The sequence below is a fragment of the Pseudopodoces humilis genome, chromosome 5, assembly GCF_049639895.1.
Source record: "Pseudopodoces humilis isolate 2021_Gansu_Grassland_sample_001 chromosome 5, ASM4963989v1, whole genome shotgun sequence".
NCBI lineage: Eukaryota > Metazoa > Chordata > Aves > Passeriformes > Paridae > Pseudopodoces > Pseudopodoces humilis.
The window spans coordinates 43,089,138-43,104,955 of record NC_142204.1 but is presented as its reverse complement, the minus strand read 5'-3'; the positions used below and the strand labels follow the sequence as shown (position 1 = coordinate 43,104,955).

Below are 15,818 nucleotides of genomic sequence, written 5' to 3'. Positions count from 1 at the left end.
TTTTTATTGACAAAAAGAGAAGGAGAAGAGAGAAAACATAATTCTTTCATCCCCAAATTCCAAATCAACTGATAGAGTTCCAACAAAAAATGTCATTCACTTGCATTCGTGAAAGTAGTTTAAAAAATAAGACTTGAAATTATTTCAGGCAATAGCTCAAATATATTAACTTTTGCTTATCAAAACAAGGTCAGAGAAACAAGTATACACTCCGCTCTTTTGCAAAACACCTCCTTCACTGCGATCCAGCCTTGACTTACATGTGAGTGGTGAAAAGATTTGTTTCCCTTCCACCAGTGTTTTTATAGGCAGTGGTGGACTGCCTGGAAAAAGGCTCAAGATTTTGTTCTGAGTTCTCACGTAAAAAGAAAAATAAATAAATAAATAAATAAATAAATAAATAAAACAATAAAACAAATCTAGTGGCTCTCTGATTCTGGTGTCAGGTAAAAAGAGCAAAGAGGACAGAAGTCAGATGTAGCCTGGTCTGAGGCTCTTTCTAGTACTATAAACACTTCTGCTCCAAAGGCAAAAGGGTAAATGAGCTGCTCCAGGCAACAGCAGCTCTTATCAGAGCTAATTTATTTTATGGTCTATTATTGCCGACATCACCTCAGCTACCAGGGAAAGCGCTAGAAATCCTTTTGTTTCTGTGAAAGGACATTTTGTCTTATGCAAAGGCAACACTTGCTGAGGCTCTCACATATTGGAGCCTCTACCGCTTCAGGAGAGGGTGTCTAAAATTTTTTTGGATTTGATGAGCACTTTGAATTTAGGACCATTAACCCTTGAGAGGAGAAATTGGCAGTGTACCATATTACGCAGTGCTTAATCAAACATGTTCACTCCCCGTCAACTGCTCTTTCCCTCTTCTGATGTTCCTATCAGGAATACATGCTATAGCAGCCTATTATGCTCCATGCATAGTTCAAAAGTACAAATAAAAGCACTGAGTTCAAAATGGGATCTGTAGTAAACCTAAATGAGGATTGCAATTGAATTTGTTAAGCTAATCTCATTGAAGAAAACATCTTCCCAATTGTCTAGGAAAGGTCTGTATAATACAATTTGGCTCTAGCCTAGGAAATACAGTTGACCCCTGGTTATCATGAAATGTAATCCTATAGACTGGACAGCCTCCTTATATACTGGAGTCACTTTATGCTAACAGAGTTGTTTCACATCACTGATGGTTTCTACATCAATTTAGTTAAGCTGATGCAAGAGGTTTCAGGAATAGTCTTTCTTGTTTAAAAAAACCTAAAATATGCCATTTTGAATTATTCAAATGAGACAGAAAATATCAGTTAAATGAAAACAACCCACAGGTTTATGCTTGAATAATCTTGTGTTTGATCAAAGAATACTTAAATCCACAACTAACTTTTCCTGGCATCTCGATGATATCAAGCTGATTATATAATTCTTGACCCTCCTTGCCCTCCCTACTAAATGCAGACTTCATTAGGAGAACTAAATGAGAAAATATTATTCCAGTTAATTACGTTACTCTGTAAAGGAAAGGAAAATAGATTCATACAAAGAAAAGAATCCTCCTAACAAAATCAGAACATAAACCAGTAATTCACAAGAAAAATACTTTCTCCATTGCAACTGTTCAGTTCTTTAATGTTAGAAATTTCTTTTAAGTAAGGAAGAGAAGTATGGTCCTTTTACCTATGACATTATTTCTCTTCAGCAAATTTGGGACAGCCCTTGTTCAGAAACTATTAATAATACTGTTATGCTTTGATTTTTGTATGGGTAACTTTCATACCTTTATTACTGTCAGAACTCTGTTAACATACAGAACCTTCAAAATACCCATGAAATCTGAATTTAGGTAATAAATTCTTGGGGTTTTTTTAAATTTTTTTTTTTTTATTTTTAACATGTATGCACTGAAGACAAGAGCTAAGATATTAGCCTTCTTTTAAAATATCAAGTGAACTTTTCACTTGGTTCAAATTATTTCTTGCCCTTATCCCCTTCAACCTCAAATTCCTCCTTTTATTCATATCTGAGCCCTACTGGACAAATGGAAAAGAGTAACAGAGGAAAAAAATCCTTAAATATGTGTTTTCTTTTTTCTGTATCTTTAATGATTCAAGTCCTGTCTACCAGAAAGAGCAAACATAAAGTAAAATCTAAGTTGCTATATCTGTAAACTGAATGTGTATCCTAAGCCACTACTTACCAATGCCAGCTCTCATGATTTAGAATCCACTTGGAAGTAGTTGTCTTAATTTACCAATTCAAATAATCCCTTACAGCAACTTTGCAGTTCATCCAGAAAGCATCTTCAGGAAGCCAGTCCTTAAGCTGAAAACTATGAAGGAAGAGGCTGGAAAAGGTTCTTGTACCTGCCACGGCCAAATGGTGACGATTCAGCCTTGAAGATGAAGACAGGAGTGTGTGCTGGGGGTGATGGCCAGCGGCTGCAGTCCACAGGGGAGTGTCACTGCTGCATTACTTTAGAGATGATCACAACAGTGTGATTTGGCCCACAAAGGCTGCTTTATTTTCATTCAGTTCAGAGACATGAGAGGTGCATAGGAACAAGCTGTAGACAAGGTATAAAAGCACTCCAAAGTGGGTTGATTTACTCTAGAGGGAAGAAGTCATCTTGTGCGAGCCTAAATTAAAGTTTTTTATGATTAAAGAATCACAATTCTGCCCCAGGGTTTTGGCTGTTCAGAAGAATGAGCTATATAATCTGATAGTTTTTTGACACTCAATAACTAGCAGTCCTTTGAAATCTGACTTTTTGAAGCAGTAATGCTAAGGAGACAGACATATTACTAACCTGGAGCACTGCTTGCCTAGCAAGCAGGAGGTATACTACTGAGCTAAAACCACATAGTATTTCTAACATAACTGCAGATTAAAGGCTGCTGTCAGGAAAGCACCCTCAGCTTCCAGCATAGATGGCAGCTGCTCTGTGTATTTGAGAGGTAGTAGTAGTAGTCAGATACTTTTTGTGTTCATTGTTAGAGAGGTGATCTGAGTCAGACACTGAATCTTACCAAGGTCAGAAGAGATGACCAGCAAGCAGCTTTACCTGTCTCCTGCCACTACAGGTAAAGAACATGGGGACAAAGTGGTTGTGCAGCTGCTGTTGTTGCACTCCAGACTGACCTGAGAGGTTTCATGCTGGTTTTACATGACTTGTTTCCAACACACTCCACAGAAGCTGATGCCTGCAGGCATGTGTGGAACTGGTAACAGACAGAGGCAGGGACATAATTTCCCAAAGCTGCCTTCAGACCTTACTCTTATTTTTGATTCATGAGACAGCTGGCACAAATTTGATAGGCTCTCAAGTAGGAGAAAAGCTGCTTACCACAAATAAAGGGGTGGAGGACACATATTCAAAGGAGCCCCCACAAAAAAAGACAGTGTTAAACTAAAGCTTAGAGCTCTGCCTATGACCTTGTGTGGCATGGCATCAGGCACTGGAAAGACAAAAAGCACCTGAGGTCATGAGAGCATGGTGGGGAATATCTCACTCCAGGCTTCTTGTAGAGGCAGCAAGTGATCCCATGCCCAGTCACAGACTTCTTGCCAGTAGCTTGGTACCTCTGCCTCACTGAAAACCCATTTTAAGAGTGTGCCTGGACTGGTGCCAGAGCATTCAACACCTCACAGAGCTGCACCCTCTCTGCATTAAAAATATCATTCAGCTTCTTTGTAGTTGCTGGAAACATCAATGGGAAATCCAGGACACAGACTAACAGGGAAGAAATGGTTGTAGGACAGGCCTGTCAACAATACCTTTCTAGGAGAGTAGAGCACAGCAGAGTTGCAAGTGTGGCATCTGGGCAGCCCCTTCTGCCAATGGACAACCACGGTGCTGCAAGGCCATGGAGCTGAATGGCAGCACTGGCTCCCTGCCCACAGCCCCGATGGGGCTCACGTTGCTGTGGGAGGAGAGGAACTGATGAGCTGAAGTGGCTTTCCACAGCCTTCCAAGACAAGAGGGGACTGGGGCTGTGGATTATGGTGTTGGTGCTATAGATAAATATTCATTAATTATTAAAAAAAATCTTCATCAGACTTCATTAAACCTACTGAATGCATGAGGCTATGATAACGTAAAGAAGCAGCAAAAAAGGCGAATCTTTCAAAAGCTTTGTTTTTACCACCTTGTTCATACTCACGGTTTCAACTGTGAGCACTTGGAAGGAATCAGTAAAATACAGCCAGTTAACAGTCACAGTGAGTATCTGCTCTTTAGATCAATGCTCAGCTTCTCCAGTCATCTGTAAGGATTACCCTGATCCCACAAATCCCCATGCTTTTGCTGCAGGGCAGCAGCCCTGCGGGGGAAAGGAAGGAAGGCTCTCTCCCTTTTTTTGTTTTGGACTACCATACATGTTCTAGATGCTCAGTGAGTTCGATATGCCATACTCCCACTGCCCTGTGCTGGAAGGAGCAGTGGTGTGCACCTCCTCAGCTGTAGCTGATAAGAAGTGTGTCTGCCTCCCTGACACACTGACAACCGCCTGTTTTCTTTTTCTGCCCAATTTGGAACTGCCCATCCGCGCTCTTGTGTAAACACTGAAATCTGGGTCAATCAACCAATCTGTATGACAACAGAGAGTAACATCTGCCCACAGCTGTAACTGATCTGTACAACTGTCTGCAGAGTATTTGTCACTCTGCTTCCCACTCTGCCTCACCACCATTTCAGCCCTTTGGCCCTGGGTCACCTGTCATCTTCTTGCACAACACAGAGGACATCCACTCAATCACCAACCGTATGTGTGAAATAGCAGGAGATCATGCCACTTACTAAGATCTTTTAAAAAAAAATAAATACCTTTGAGAAGGGGACAATGTCAAACCTTTGCCACAATGGCAGATGACTCAACCTGATTCTAACAATCACTGTTTTTCCATCATACTTTATATGTAAAAATACAGATTTTGAGTTACTGTGTATACACAGATGAAAGAGGGAAACAGCTTTATGAAAGGACACTAACCTGCTTGACAGCAGAAGCTATTTTTAAATTTACACAGATAAATGTACGAATAATAGACCCAAACTTCTGGTCATATTCCTCTCCTCAGTATTTATTATCCTCTGCCTAGAAAAATAATTTCCACTTTCCTGAATATCTGAGTTAATATCTCCAGCTTTTTTATAATTCCGTGTACTTTTTACACAATACAGATACACTGTTTTCTGAGTTAATCTGTTTGTCAGATAGCTTGTCTTCGAACAATTAGCTACATCAGGATTTCTCCATAGCAAATCAATAGCTCTGGCTCAGCCAGAGTCAACAGCTTTAGCATGTTGATACGCCTCTCAAAATAAATCACAAAGAATGGCAAGTGGCTGTTACATTAAGCTTCTCGAAAATAAAGTTGTCATACCATGTAGCCCTTTGATTCTGATTTAGTTTATCCTTTATCCTTTCAATACATTCCCCCAAAATAGAATGAGACAGACATGCTCCATTTACTTGTATTTGGTAAGTTGTAATTACTTAAGAAACTCCTTTGAAGTTGCTACTTATCAATGTGAGGAAGACTGGAAAAGTCCAGCCCAGGCCCAAGGTAAGCAAGCATAAAAAAGAAAAAAAAGGCACATTTAACAGAAAAAGAAAAAGCTAATAGAACAGAATGCTCGTTACAATACATGCTTCATGCAACCTATATTGAATAACCAGCCCAGATCAGTTTTACCACTCATAAACTTTATGATACATGCAAGAAAGAAAGCAGTACATACAAGACAAGGGCCAAGTCTAGGTAAAATCTGTGTTTTCTGAATTTATAGTGTGTAAAGTCTTTTATATTCTCAGGAGTTTGTCCAAATACTGCATTTCCTCTTTTAGGAAAAAAACTTTAGGAAGCAAATTTAATAAGGCTACAGAAACCACATGCCACTGAAAAAAAAATTAAAATATTTTCCCAATTTCACAATTATCTTTGAAGAGAAGTCTCTCACCCCTAAAATGAAGGAGCTCTGGTGATGGTGGCAGATTTGTTTACCACACATGATGCCAAGCATACAGTGAGCAGGGGAGGTAAAGACAAATGGTTATAATCAATCCAGTTATCACGGCTTAATTAATTACTGCTGACTTGTGTAGGTCCTCATATGCCTGACAACTTCCATTTCTTGACTGAGGCAACTGCAAAAGTAGCACGTTAACTTCTACCTGTTTTCACTACATGAAACATTTATGAACAAATACAACCATATTTAACACGTAATCTTGTGACTATGTTTTGAATAAAATTATTACAATGCCCCTCATTTAATGTTTTCAAGCAATTATTTGCAAATACATTATCAGTTGAAGGCCACAAAAATTTAGCCAGTGTTGCTAGGCATTCTGGTGGCAAATTTAACCCTTTTGTGCCAAGCAGTCCAAGAAAAATCATTACTTTTTTCCCACAGTGATTTTATGTAAAAATTGGATGAGCCTGTGAAAGGAATTGCAGAAAGTCTGGACATTTTTCTCCTTAGCCATAAGTTGTTTTTGTGCACACTTCAGAAAAGCTGAGTTATCAGCATGACTGAGTGTTGCATAGGGGTCAGCCCTGCCTCTGCGGAGTCAGCTGTATGGACTGAAAGTGTCTCCAAACAAGCACAATAAATTGCTTTGTATGGACCAGACTAAAACCAAGCTTGCATTAAAATTATTCACAATAATGACAAGCCATTTGCTTTTCCCAAACGAGGGATCACTGTTGCATGGCCTCTACAGAGAGGAGACGCAGATCAAGGACTGACAAAACATAGCTCTTTTTAAAACATTTTATCTCTTTTTATTTGTTTGTCCTGATGGATTGCTACAGGCAAAGGAGGTATTAAGAAATGGAAATGCACGATACAAACACAGGCAGAAAACTAAGCTGGCGGCATGAAAGGTGTATCTGAGAACACAGAGTTGACAGAGTCAGAGTCGGATTTTGTTCGAGCAGTTTTTAAGATACTCTCTGTAATGACACTGTCATTCGGAAACAGTTTTACTTTCCCATTCTGACTCTGTTTTGGTTCGTGCACAGGTTCCAGGAAAACCACCCGTTTACCAGTGCTAGCCTTCTTCTCGTCAGCTGGCAGCTCTTGCGGCAGTGTGGAATTCAGTATGGATGGGTGGGCACTACTTTGGTTCAGCTTCCTCTTCTTCTTTTTTGCCTTACATTGACATGGGCAGGGGGTCAGATAGAGATACAGCAGCACTAAAATAATACTGGCCACACAGGCAGCAAGGGTGGTAAAAGCTGTATTAAATGCTTCATGAGCGTGGGACCTGTTCACTGTGAAATTGCTAACATTTATTCTGACCTCTATGGTTTCATTTAATAGTCTTTTCTTATTTATTGCAATGCAGGAATACAGCCCTGAGTTCTCTAGCTGGGCATCTGTTATCTCCAGGCTGCCATTAGGGAACACCTTGAAGTTATCGGTCTCCCTGTCTGGCTCCAGCAATCTATTGTCTGGACTAACCCAAACAAACTGTGTGCCCGTATCGCCGATTCTGCTGTCACAGTGTACAATCAGCCTGTCACCAACCTGGGCATCGTGAATAAACCCAAAGGCTTGGAAAGAACTGTTGACAGTACTTTCAGAGCAATTCATAATGTTGTCATGCAGCAAAGGCAGTTGATTATGACCTCTTGGGTCTGACTGCAACAAACAGCTGTACTCATTTTTGAAGTCCACCACTGAGCTGAAATGCCTTTGATACCAGAAGATTAGCATGGAGTACAGGACACAGTCACAATAGAATGGGTTGCCATGAAGATAAATTCCACTAAGTTGTCTGGCTGGCACTGAACTCAGGCGCTGAACAGGCATCGTCTGGATGTGATTAAAGGAAATGTCCAGCAACACAAGGTCTGTCAGTTTATATTTTCCAACATATAAGTCCAGTGGGAAATGCGAGACCAAGTTGTAGCTTAGGTACAGTTTCTGTAATTTGTACAATCCTCCAAAGGCTAAAGACTCGATCTGGGTTATTTGATTGTTGTACAGCAGGAGAACTTCCAGCGCCTTTAGCTCCTGAAACACAGGGCTGCTCAATGTTTTCAGGCTGTTGGATGACAAGTCTAGATACATCAGATTTGGAGTTGTGGAAAAGCTTCCAGCGCTAATGCTGCTAATGCTATTATGATTGACTATTAAGGTGTTCAGTTTCTCAGACAGCACTGGGACCCATTCAGGCTCCAAAATCCCGATTCTGTTATAACTCAGATCCAGCCTTTTCATAGATTTATAAAGATTTCCTGGCACTCGAGTGATGTTCTTATTTGTGCAGCTCACGATATCACTGGCACAGATGCAGGCTGCTGGACACATCCCCGGGGCACTGCCACAAACACTCACGGTGAAGACCAAGAGGCATGCGAGTCCTTTGCAGTTCACTTTAAAAACTCCAAGTCGAGTAAGAAGTGTCCACCAGTTTAAAGACATTGTCACTGTCTTTCAGCTGTCTCCCAGTGCTCCTTGCCACAGATTACTTGTGCAGTTAGCTTTGCACTCGTTGCTGTCAAAAGAGGGATACAGAGGTACAGCACATTAACATTTACCATTTGTACTCTGCATCATTTCCTATGCCTTTTGAAAAACAGGGAATTAATCCTTACGGTTTCATACAATTAATGGTAAAATCTAGTTCTAAGGTGAGGTAAACTTAACATTGGTTTTATGTAAACATGAAATTCTGCATTCATGTGTCAATATATATACTGTAGATACAGTATTTTTTATCTTTAAAAATAATGTAACTATTCTTGAGTCTTGGACAAACTAATGCAATTTCTGACAGCTCATGAAAAAAAAAATTAGAAATGTTCCCCTGTGGAGTATGACTTGGCAATGGCATCCCCTACCTGTTTCCAAACCAGCACAGATAGAATTCCCAGTAGAAAAAAAGAAAAAGCCTCATTCGAAAATGTTGTTTCTTGTCTAGTGGGAAGCAGTTACAACATGCTTTTCTTTACAATCAGAAAATGTCACACGTTTTCAAGCAAAGAATTTTCTCAGCCTGCCTAGCTTTAAATGTCATACCAATTTATTTTTTTTTTTTTTTAAGAATTCAGTAACTTATGGTTCAAGTAGCAAAAGCCTATTTTGAAAGTTATTAAGGTTGTTCAATAACAATATTTTGTATTCTGCTTCTTCCACCTTTGCCAATATAAGTAATGAGGAAAAAATTTATGCCTATTGCTTACCTCAGGCATAAGTTTCGGGAACATTCAGTAAGGATGAGTCAGCTGTTTCTCAAAACTTAGTAAAGAAAAAAAATATTTTGTTCCTATGTAGATAGAAAAACCCCAACCATACTATTTTCTGAGAATATTTTAGAGTCAGTACTGTTTGAAACAGGGATGTAAGATTTGGCACAGTAGTGACTCTGTGCCAAGGGATACGCATTTTATCATCTTATGGGAAAATGTACACATACATAGCAGAGGAATAAACATTTCTGTTCATTCTTGCTCTCCCTGGTACCTGTTTAGAGTTTGTCAGTAAATTCACAGGTGAGTTCATCTGCATGAACCCCTTCAGAGTTCAGATGTGGTATTCAGCTCCCACATTATTATCCTCAAACTCATTTCTCCAATTTCAGCCACCTGTTGGAGCAGTATCTGAGCAGGACAAACCCTGCAATGTCTGCTCCGTGCTGCTGATAGTGGCTATGGCCAGGAGCCTGTGGACAGTGGGATGAGGAGAAAGAAGTAGCCTCAGATGGAAAGGAGAATAAAAGAAGAAATTGTATTCTCTGATGATGCAAGATGAATGAAGAAAAGATGAGACTTGAGGGCAAAAAAATTAAAATCAAGACCTAAATGGTGGAGGACAGCAGGGCAGAGGAATAGTGAAACAAGGAGAGAGAGAAAGGTAAGAGATATGTAGGGAAGGAAGTGCAAAACCAGGGGAGGTGGATGCCAATGGAGTATCATCGCTGTTACTAAAAAAACTGAGCAGGAGGTAATCTGAGGATGCAGAAGTCAGTTAAGGCACACAAGACTGGAAAAGCAGATGAGGACGGTGTAAAGGAAAGAAGAGGATTATGCAGAAGAGTTTCAGGAGGTAAACTTTGGAGCACACCTCTCCAGAGAATTTACATCTGCTACTTACAAACCTAAGATTACTGATGCAATTAATTAATATATGCCAAAAGCAGAAATTTTCACTCCACCTCAGGTCTTTATTTCCCCTTTTCTGTAGCCCTCTGCCAATCTGGCAGGCTGCTGTCTTCTGCTGACAAATCTACTCTTGAGTCAAGTAGAAGATGTGCTATGAAACTGAAGAGCTGAACCTTCTAATGATACATTAAAAGAAGAAATATGAAGGCAGCAAGGGAGAACAGGACATTTCACCTTTCAAAAGTTCTTTCAAAAGAACTTATATATATTCTGTTTGCATTAAAAAAAAAAAAAAGATAAAAACATTAAGAGAATTGCAAGACTGCCAAGTCAAATGCTCAAAAGCAAAGTGTCAGGATTACATTTTTTTTTCCCATTTTAGATTTTATATACAGTCAGTCCTTGGTTACATGATAGCTCAATTTCCCCCCAAAACCTTTCCTGACACTGTGCACAGGTTTGGAGGAAGAATAGGGAAATAAATGGGTGATTACATCAAGAGCTCGATAAATCCTTATCCCTGAGAACTGCAGCTGTCCTTGCCTTTGTCACAAATTTCCTGTGAGATCAGGCAAATTATTTGAACTGGTGACTATTAAAAAATAATGAACATATTACAGTCACCAGCTTGGCACTTTTAAAATAAGGAACCTCTGCATGTTAAATTTGGGAAGGACTGATCTAAGGAAGTACTGAGATGAGAGTCAAAATGCCGTGACTCCATCTGACACTTCTGATTTCACAGGGATCCCTTGTTTATACAAGGGATATACTAACATGATTTTAGCTATAGAAATATTGTAAAAATAAATTGATTGGTTTGAATTAAAGTTTAAATCAGGATTCATAAATTCTTCCAGGTTTTTAAAGTCTCCCAAAGCCTCTAACTGCATGGGGTTTTCAATGAAAAGCTAGGAATCCAGAAGAGTATTTTTTTAACCAGTCCCAAGCTCCTTAATTAGTTGTTTTTGCTAGTTAGGTAGTCTATAGCAACAATTAATATATAGAAGTTCTTCTAGAGGGTGAAACCTATGAAGCATTAGAAAAACTGCCATCAAAAATAAATCTGTACCACAGTGTGAATTTGTATGGCATACAGACATAAGGCACAATGAAAAAACACTGGCAGATGAAAAAGGTATTTAGCAGTTGCTCATTTAGTTAGTCTACTGCATGAAGCAAGGCATCTGAAAACCACATTACCATAAAACCACACGCCTGAAGACTGGATTATAAAGCATCCACAAAACAGGAGATGAACAGTTGCTGCAAAGGTTGCCTTTCCCACTAACATGTGAATGCCTGATTCTGCAAGCTATGCAGCCTAATTTTTAATATAATTGCACTTGCCACAAGTGAAGGGCACTTAAAGAACTCATCTCCCATGTTGAATGTAACTGTTATACTGGAGATACTCCAGATGGGACATACTGGATCAATGCTCAGGCTTGTAAGAGTTACCAAATTTAATACTAGATAACCTTGCATGTTCGTTTCTGTCCCTGCCTACAATTATCTCATCAGAAACTCCGAGCTAGTCTGCAACCAAATCCCACGGGCAGACACAAATTAGTCAATGGTTTAGATCAGCATAATACCCTTTAGTTCTAAGCAGCAAAAACAGTTCACATGGGCTGAAAACTGGATTGTCCATTTTCAAAGCTCACTGGAGTTGCAAAATGAAAACTGTTTCAGATAACTTGCCTTGTCTGGCAGGGCAAATCCAAATTATAAACATCCTAATCATACCACAGGACACACAAGAGTATTCAGAGAGTACTCTGATGAGAAGAAGCCTTCCTTTCCACACCCGACTCACAGTGTAGTGCCTACATTCCCAACAGGTTCTTTGCTCTTTTGGAGAGTAGGACTGTTGAGCTGCAACTTGCTTTTCAACGCGTGTTCCCCACATCTTCTGCACAAATTACCCAGGATGTTCTGCAAAGCCAAGCACGTTCAACATAAATATTTATAGGGTATGTGATCATTTGAACTTACTCAAAATGTCTGCATAAACATTTCTGGGCTGTAACGTGTTAAGTGGCAAGAAGAACAAAGCCTACAATTAGCCCTATATTAAAAACAGCATTTTGTTTCATCCCAGTGACACTACTTCAGGTCTTAGAGAAGTCTTATTTTACAAATTTCAATATTGCATATTTTCTCAAGAGAGATATTGTTATTGAATACTATCAGCTAACATGTGCCAACAGACTTTGGCCAAGTACTTCACCATTATTTCTGAATGAGCTGGGTAGATGCCTTTTCTTACTTATAGTAAAGTGAAGGGCATGGTTAGGAGTTTTGTTCTTGAATTCTGTTCAAAGAAATAATTTCTCTGTGATGTTGAACTGCAATACTTTAAGTTCAGTGCCAAAAAAACATTACTCCCTGAGATGATTCATCTGAACAGTAATGGTTCACATGCTTTTAACTGTTCAAGAAGAAAGGCGGGACATATCCTACCATCATAGGGAAAATCCTCAGTGGCCAGAAACAGCAAAATTGACAACAATCAATCACATTCTAGAGAAGCTTATAATTTGGTCTGTGGTTTTGAACTTTTTAATGTGTATGTTTGTGGTTGTTTTTTGTTTATTTCTGAGGGGGTTGTTTGTTTGCTGTTTTGTTTTTAAAAGCAACAAGCACCTAGACCTGCTGATGGAAAAGTGGACTGCCAAGCAACATACAGTCTCACCATCAGTTATCACATGAAGATGAACTAATGTCCTAAACATGCTTTTCTTTCTCAGGGCTCTCTCTCCTACTGATGTGACATTAATAATATCTACACTAGTTTTCTCATCATCTCTAAGTACCTTCAGGCTTATTGCTGTTTCTCCAACAGAACCTGTACACCAAACTACCTCTCCCACTTCATTTGAGACTTTGCTAAAAAATCTTTGTGTAGCACATCTCTTAATTTAACTAGTAAATTGGACTGGAGATCACAATTCACCTGAATGATTTTGCAAACACTACTATTAGTTTTTTCACTGTTAATAAAATTGGATTGCTAGATGTTATTCCTACTGTAAAGTATTTTCCTGTACGTTGGTGATACAAATAGTCCCACATTTAGCTGGTACTTTCCGCACAGTGAAAATGCAAGTATTTGCACACAACCCTGCTGCCTGCTGTACTACTGCAGGAACAGTGTTGAGCCCCTGGAGAGATCAAGCACTGGAAAACATTCAAGACCTCTGTTCATCCTCCAGAAGGTTCACACCATTTCTACATCCCTTACCTCCTTCCCTTGCACCACATCTCCTGTAGTCACAGCCTTTTCTTGAGTCTCACCCCAGTCCCAGCAGCCCACAAGACACTAATACATCTCTGCACCTCTCATTGTCTTCAATGTCCACACAGGTGCTCTCCCCCTACACCAGTCTACATACCAGATGAATTAGGGCTGTACTAGTCCAATATAACAATACATGAAATAATAAAGTGATGGCTCATGTGTTCTATTTTCTCACATCCCTGTTTTGTTTTCTGGCATGACATTTGACAAAGGTTCCTCATGAACTCAGAAGCAAAAGTGATTTTTAGAATGGGGTTTTATTAAATTATAGCAACAATATTATACAAGTATAATTATTCATGCTTTTAGTCCCAATTTTATGAATCCTGTTCAAGGACATGATACACCCATTAATTACATATAGACTAATGGCACCCTATGCAATTAGTATTTTTAAGTTACATTTTTAAGAAAGGTCTGCATAAATGTGCATTCCTTGTGTGTGTGTGTGATTCTGTCAGAGCAAATATTCATACAGCAGTCACCTCCCCTCAGTCTCCAGACTCTACTCTGCTTTTATCACTCCTGAGTGGAAAAGGCACTCTGCATCAAATCTTCCTGACAGCTGTGCTCAGCATCTCTGACTCAACAGACACAGATTACCCAAACATCGTAATCCATGAGATTTAGTGACATGATGGATTGAACAGCAACGTTGGTGAGCTACATCTGGGAGATGTCTTGATACGCTAGACTAAATCCCTGAACTGGGCTAAACTGTGCTTGGTGCAGGACCTAACAGTGATGAAAAAATGGCTTTACATCATATTTGCAGCAAGCTGATCCTGAGATCAGCAAGGCAAATGGAGTGTTCTCTCTGGCCAGCATCTGGCCAGACCTCAATCATGGTGAATTAGAGATTAATTTGTCCTAGTAACCTTAGCCAGATAAAGCTATCATCTCTCACTAATCCCTCACTAAAGATTGAATTTCCTTGAAGAGAGATTTTTTTCCTTAAAACACGGTAACTCACTTGTCTTAAAGAAAACCGAGACACAGAAGAGCAATTGGGTGACGTACAACAGAACCTCAGTCGGACTAATCAACAGTCTCTTTACAGCAGTACCAGCTACATGAAGTCAACATCTCTGCAGCTCTTACCTCTCCGAGAGAGTAAAAGGGAAATATGCATCAGTGAAACAACAAATTCCTGCCTTTTGCCACGTTACTTTGTAAATCAAGCTGCAACCAAGCTTCAACCTTGCAAATTACTTCAGTTGCCAAGGAGATCAGCAAATAATTAAGAAAAAATGCAATGATAAGTGGCAGTGCCTATTACAGCATCAGTAATCAGTCTCCAAGCAATGTCAGATCTTACCAAAGTTTAGTTGCCCAGAGAAGATCCTCACCGCCTCCAAGAATTTATCTGAGGGCTAAACTTCACAGAAACCCCCGTGCATACGATTTGGGGGGGTCTCCCGCTAGTCTCACGGCGGGGTCTGCCCGCTGCAGCCCCAGATTCCTACCGGGAGTCGGTGGAAGGCAAAGTTTCCTAGAACCCGGAGACCGAGCAGGTTAACCCGGCATCGGCCCGGGGGCACCCACAAGCATTCCGAGGGGGTCTCTGACCGACTTTCCCGGACAGGCGCGGCCACTGCCGCCGTTCCGCGGCGGAGGCCGGGACCAGGTCTCTTCCGCCCGCTGCCGGGCTGCGCTCGCCTCCGGCGGCCCCTCAGCCCTGACTCCTGCCCCTCCGGACGCTCCCCCCCGTCCTGCCCCGGATACCGGGGGGAGTCTGCTCCGCCACCCCTCCGGGCAGCGTTACCTGGAGCTTCCGATGGCCGCTTCATGTCCGGGGAGCGCGATGCCGACCCCGCCGCCGCCTCCAGCCCCTGCCCCGCATGCTGCGCTCCGCTCGGCTCCGGGGGAAGTTGCGGGACGGCAGCGGCTCCGCTGCGCTCCCCCGCGGACGCAGGCAGCGCTGGCCCGCTGCTCCCGGGAACGGAGCTGAGGCCCGGAGCTCGGCACCGGCGCCGGGTGAGCAGGGAAGGCAGGAGACTCCGGTCACAGTGTCGACACACTGGGGTTTTTATCCCCTCCTGCCTACGCCCTCCCAGTCTCCGCCGCCCCGCAGCACCCGACCCGACCCGACCCGACCCCACGCCGCCTGCCCCGATGCCCTCCCGGGCGCATCCGCGGCAGCGGGACGGAGCCGTCGGTGCCCCGGGGGAGGAGCGCGGCCGCTGCCCCCGCTCCGCCCCTCGCCGCCGGGGGCCGCCACCGCCCCGCCCGCTCGGGCCCCGCCGCGCGCCCGCCTCAGCCCCGCCGGCAGCGGGAGCGCTCCGCCGGCCGGGCGGGCTCTGCCCTGCGGGCCCTGGCCCTGCCCTGCGCCCAACCCAGCCCGCCGGCACCTCCTCGACGCCCGGGTAGGGGGGGCACAGAGCCCGGGGAAGCCCCTTTC

At 41.9% G+C, this 15,818-nt stretch overlaps 1 protein-coding gene across 2 annotated transcripts; it reads right to left on the bottom strand.

The window, feature by feature from the left end:
• Window positions 1-6,760: 6,760 nt before the first annotated feature.
• Window positions 6,761-15,581, bottom strand: AMIGO2 (adhesion molecule with Ig like domain 2). 2 transcript variants are annotated; one of them, XM_088055912.1, is made up of 3 exons: window positions 15,183-15,581; window positions 11,933-12,051; window positions 6,761-8,507 (listed from the first exon to the last, which is right to left on the bottom strand). In XM_088055912.1, the coding sequence occupies exon 3, from the start codon at window positions 8,432-8,434 to the stop codon at window positions 6,869-6,871; it is 1,566 nt and encodes a 521-aa protein (XP_087912038.1). In that variant the 5' UTR covers window positions 8,435-8,507; window positions 11,933-12,051; window positions 15,183-15,581; the 3' UTR covers window positions 6,761-6,868. The 2 variants fall into 2 exon arrangements, with proteins under 2 accessions (XP_087912038.1, XP_005519358.1); XM_005519301.3 differs by lacking the exon at window positions 11,933-12,051.
• Window positions 15,582-15,818: the final 237 nt, after the last annotated feature.

Coding starts and splice junctions, on each gene's coding strand:
- AMIGO2 (XM_088055912.1), bottom strand. CDS start 8,434: ATGTCTTTAAACTGGTGGACACTTCTTACTCGACTTGGAGTTTTTAAA.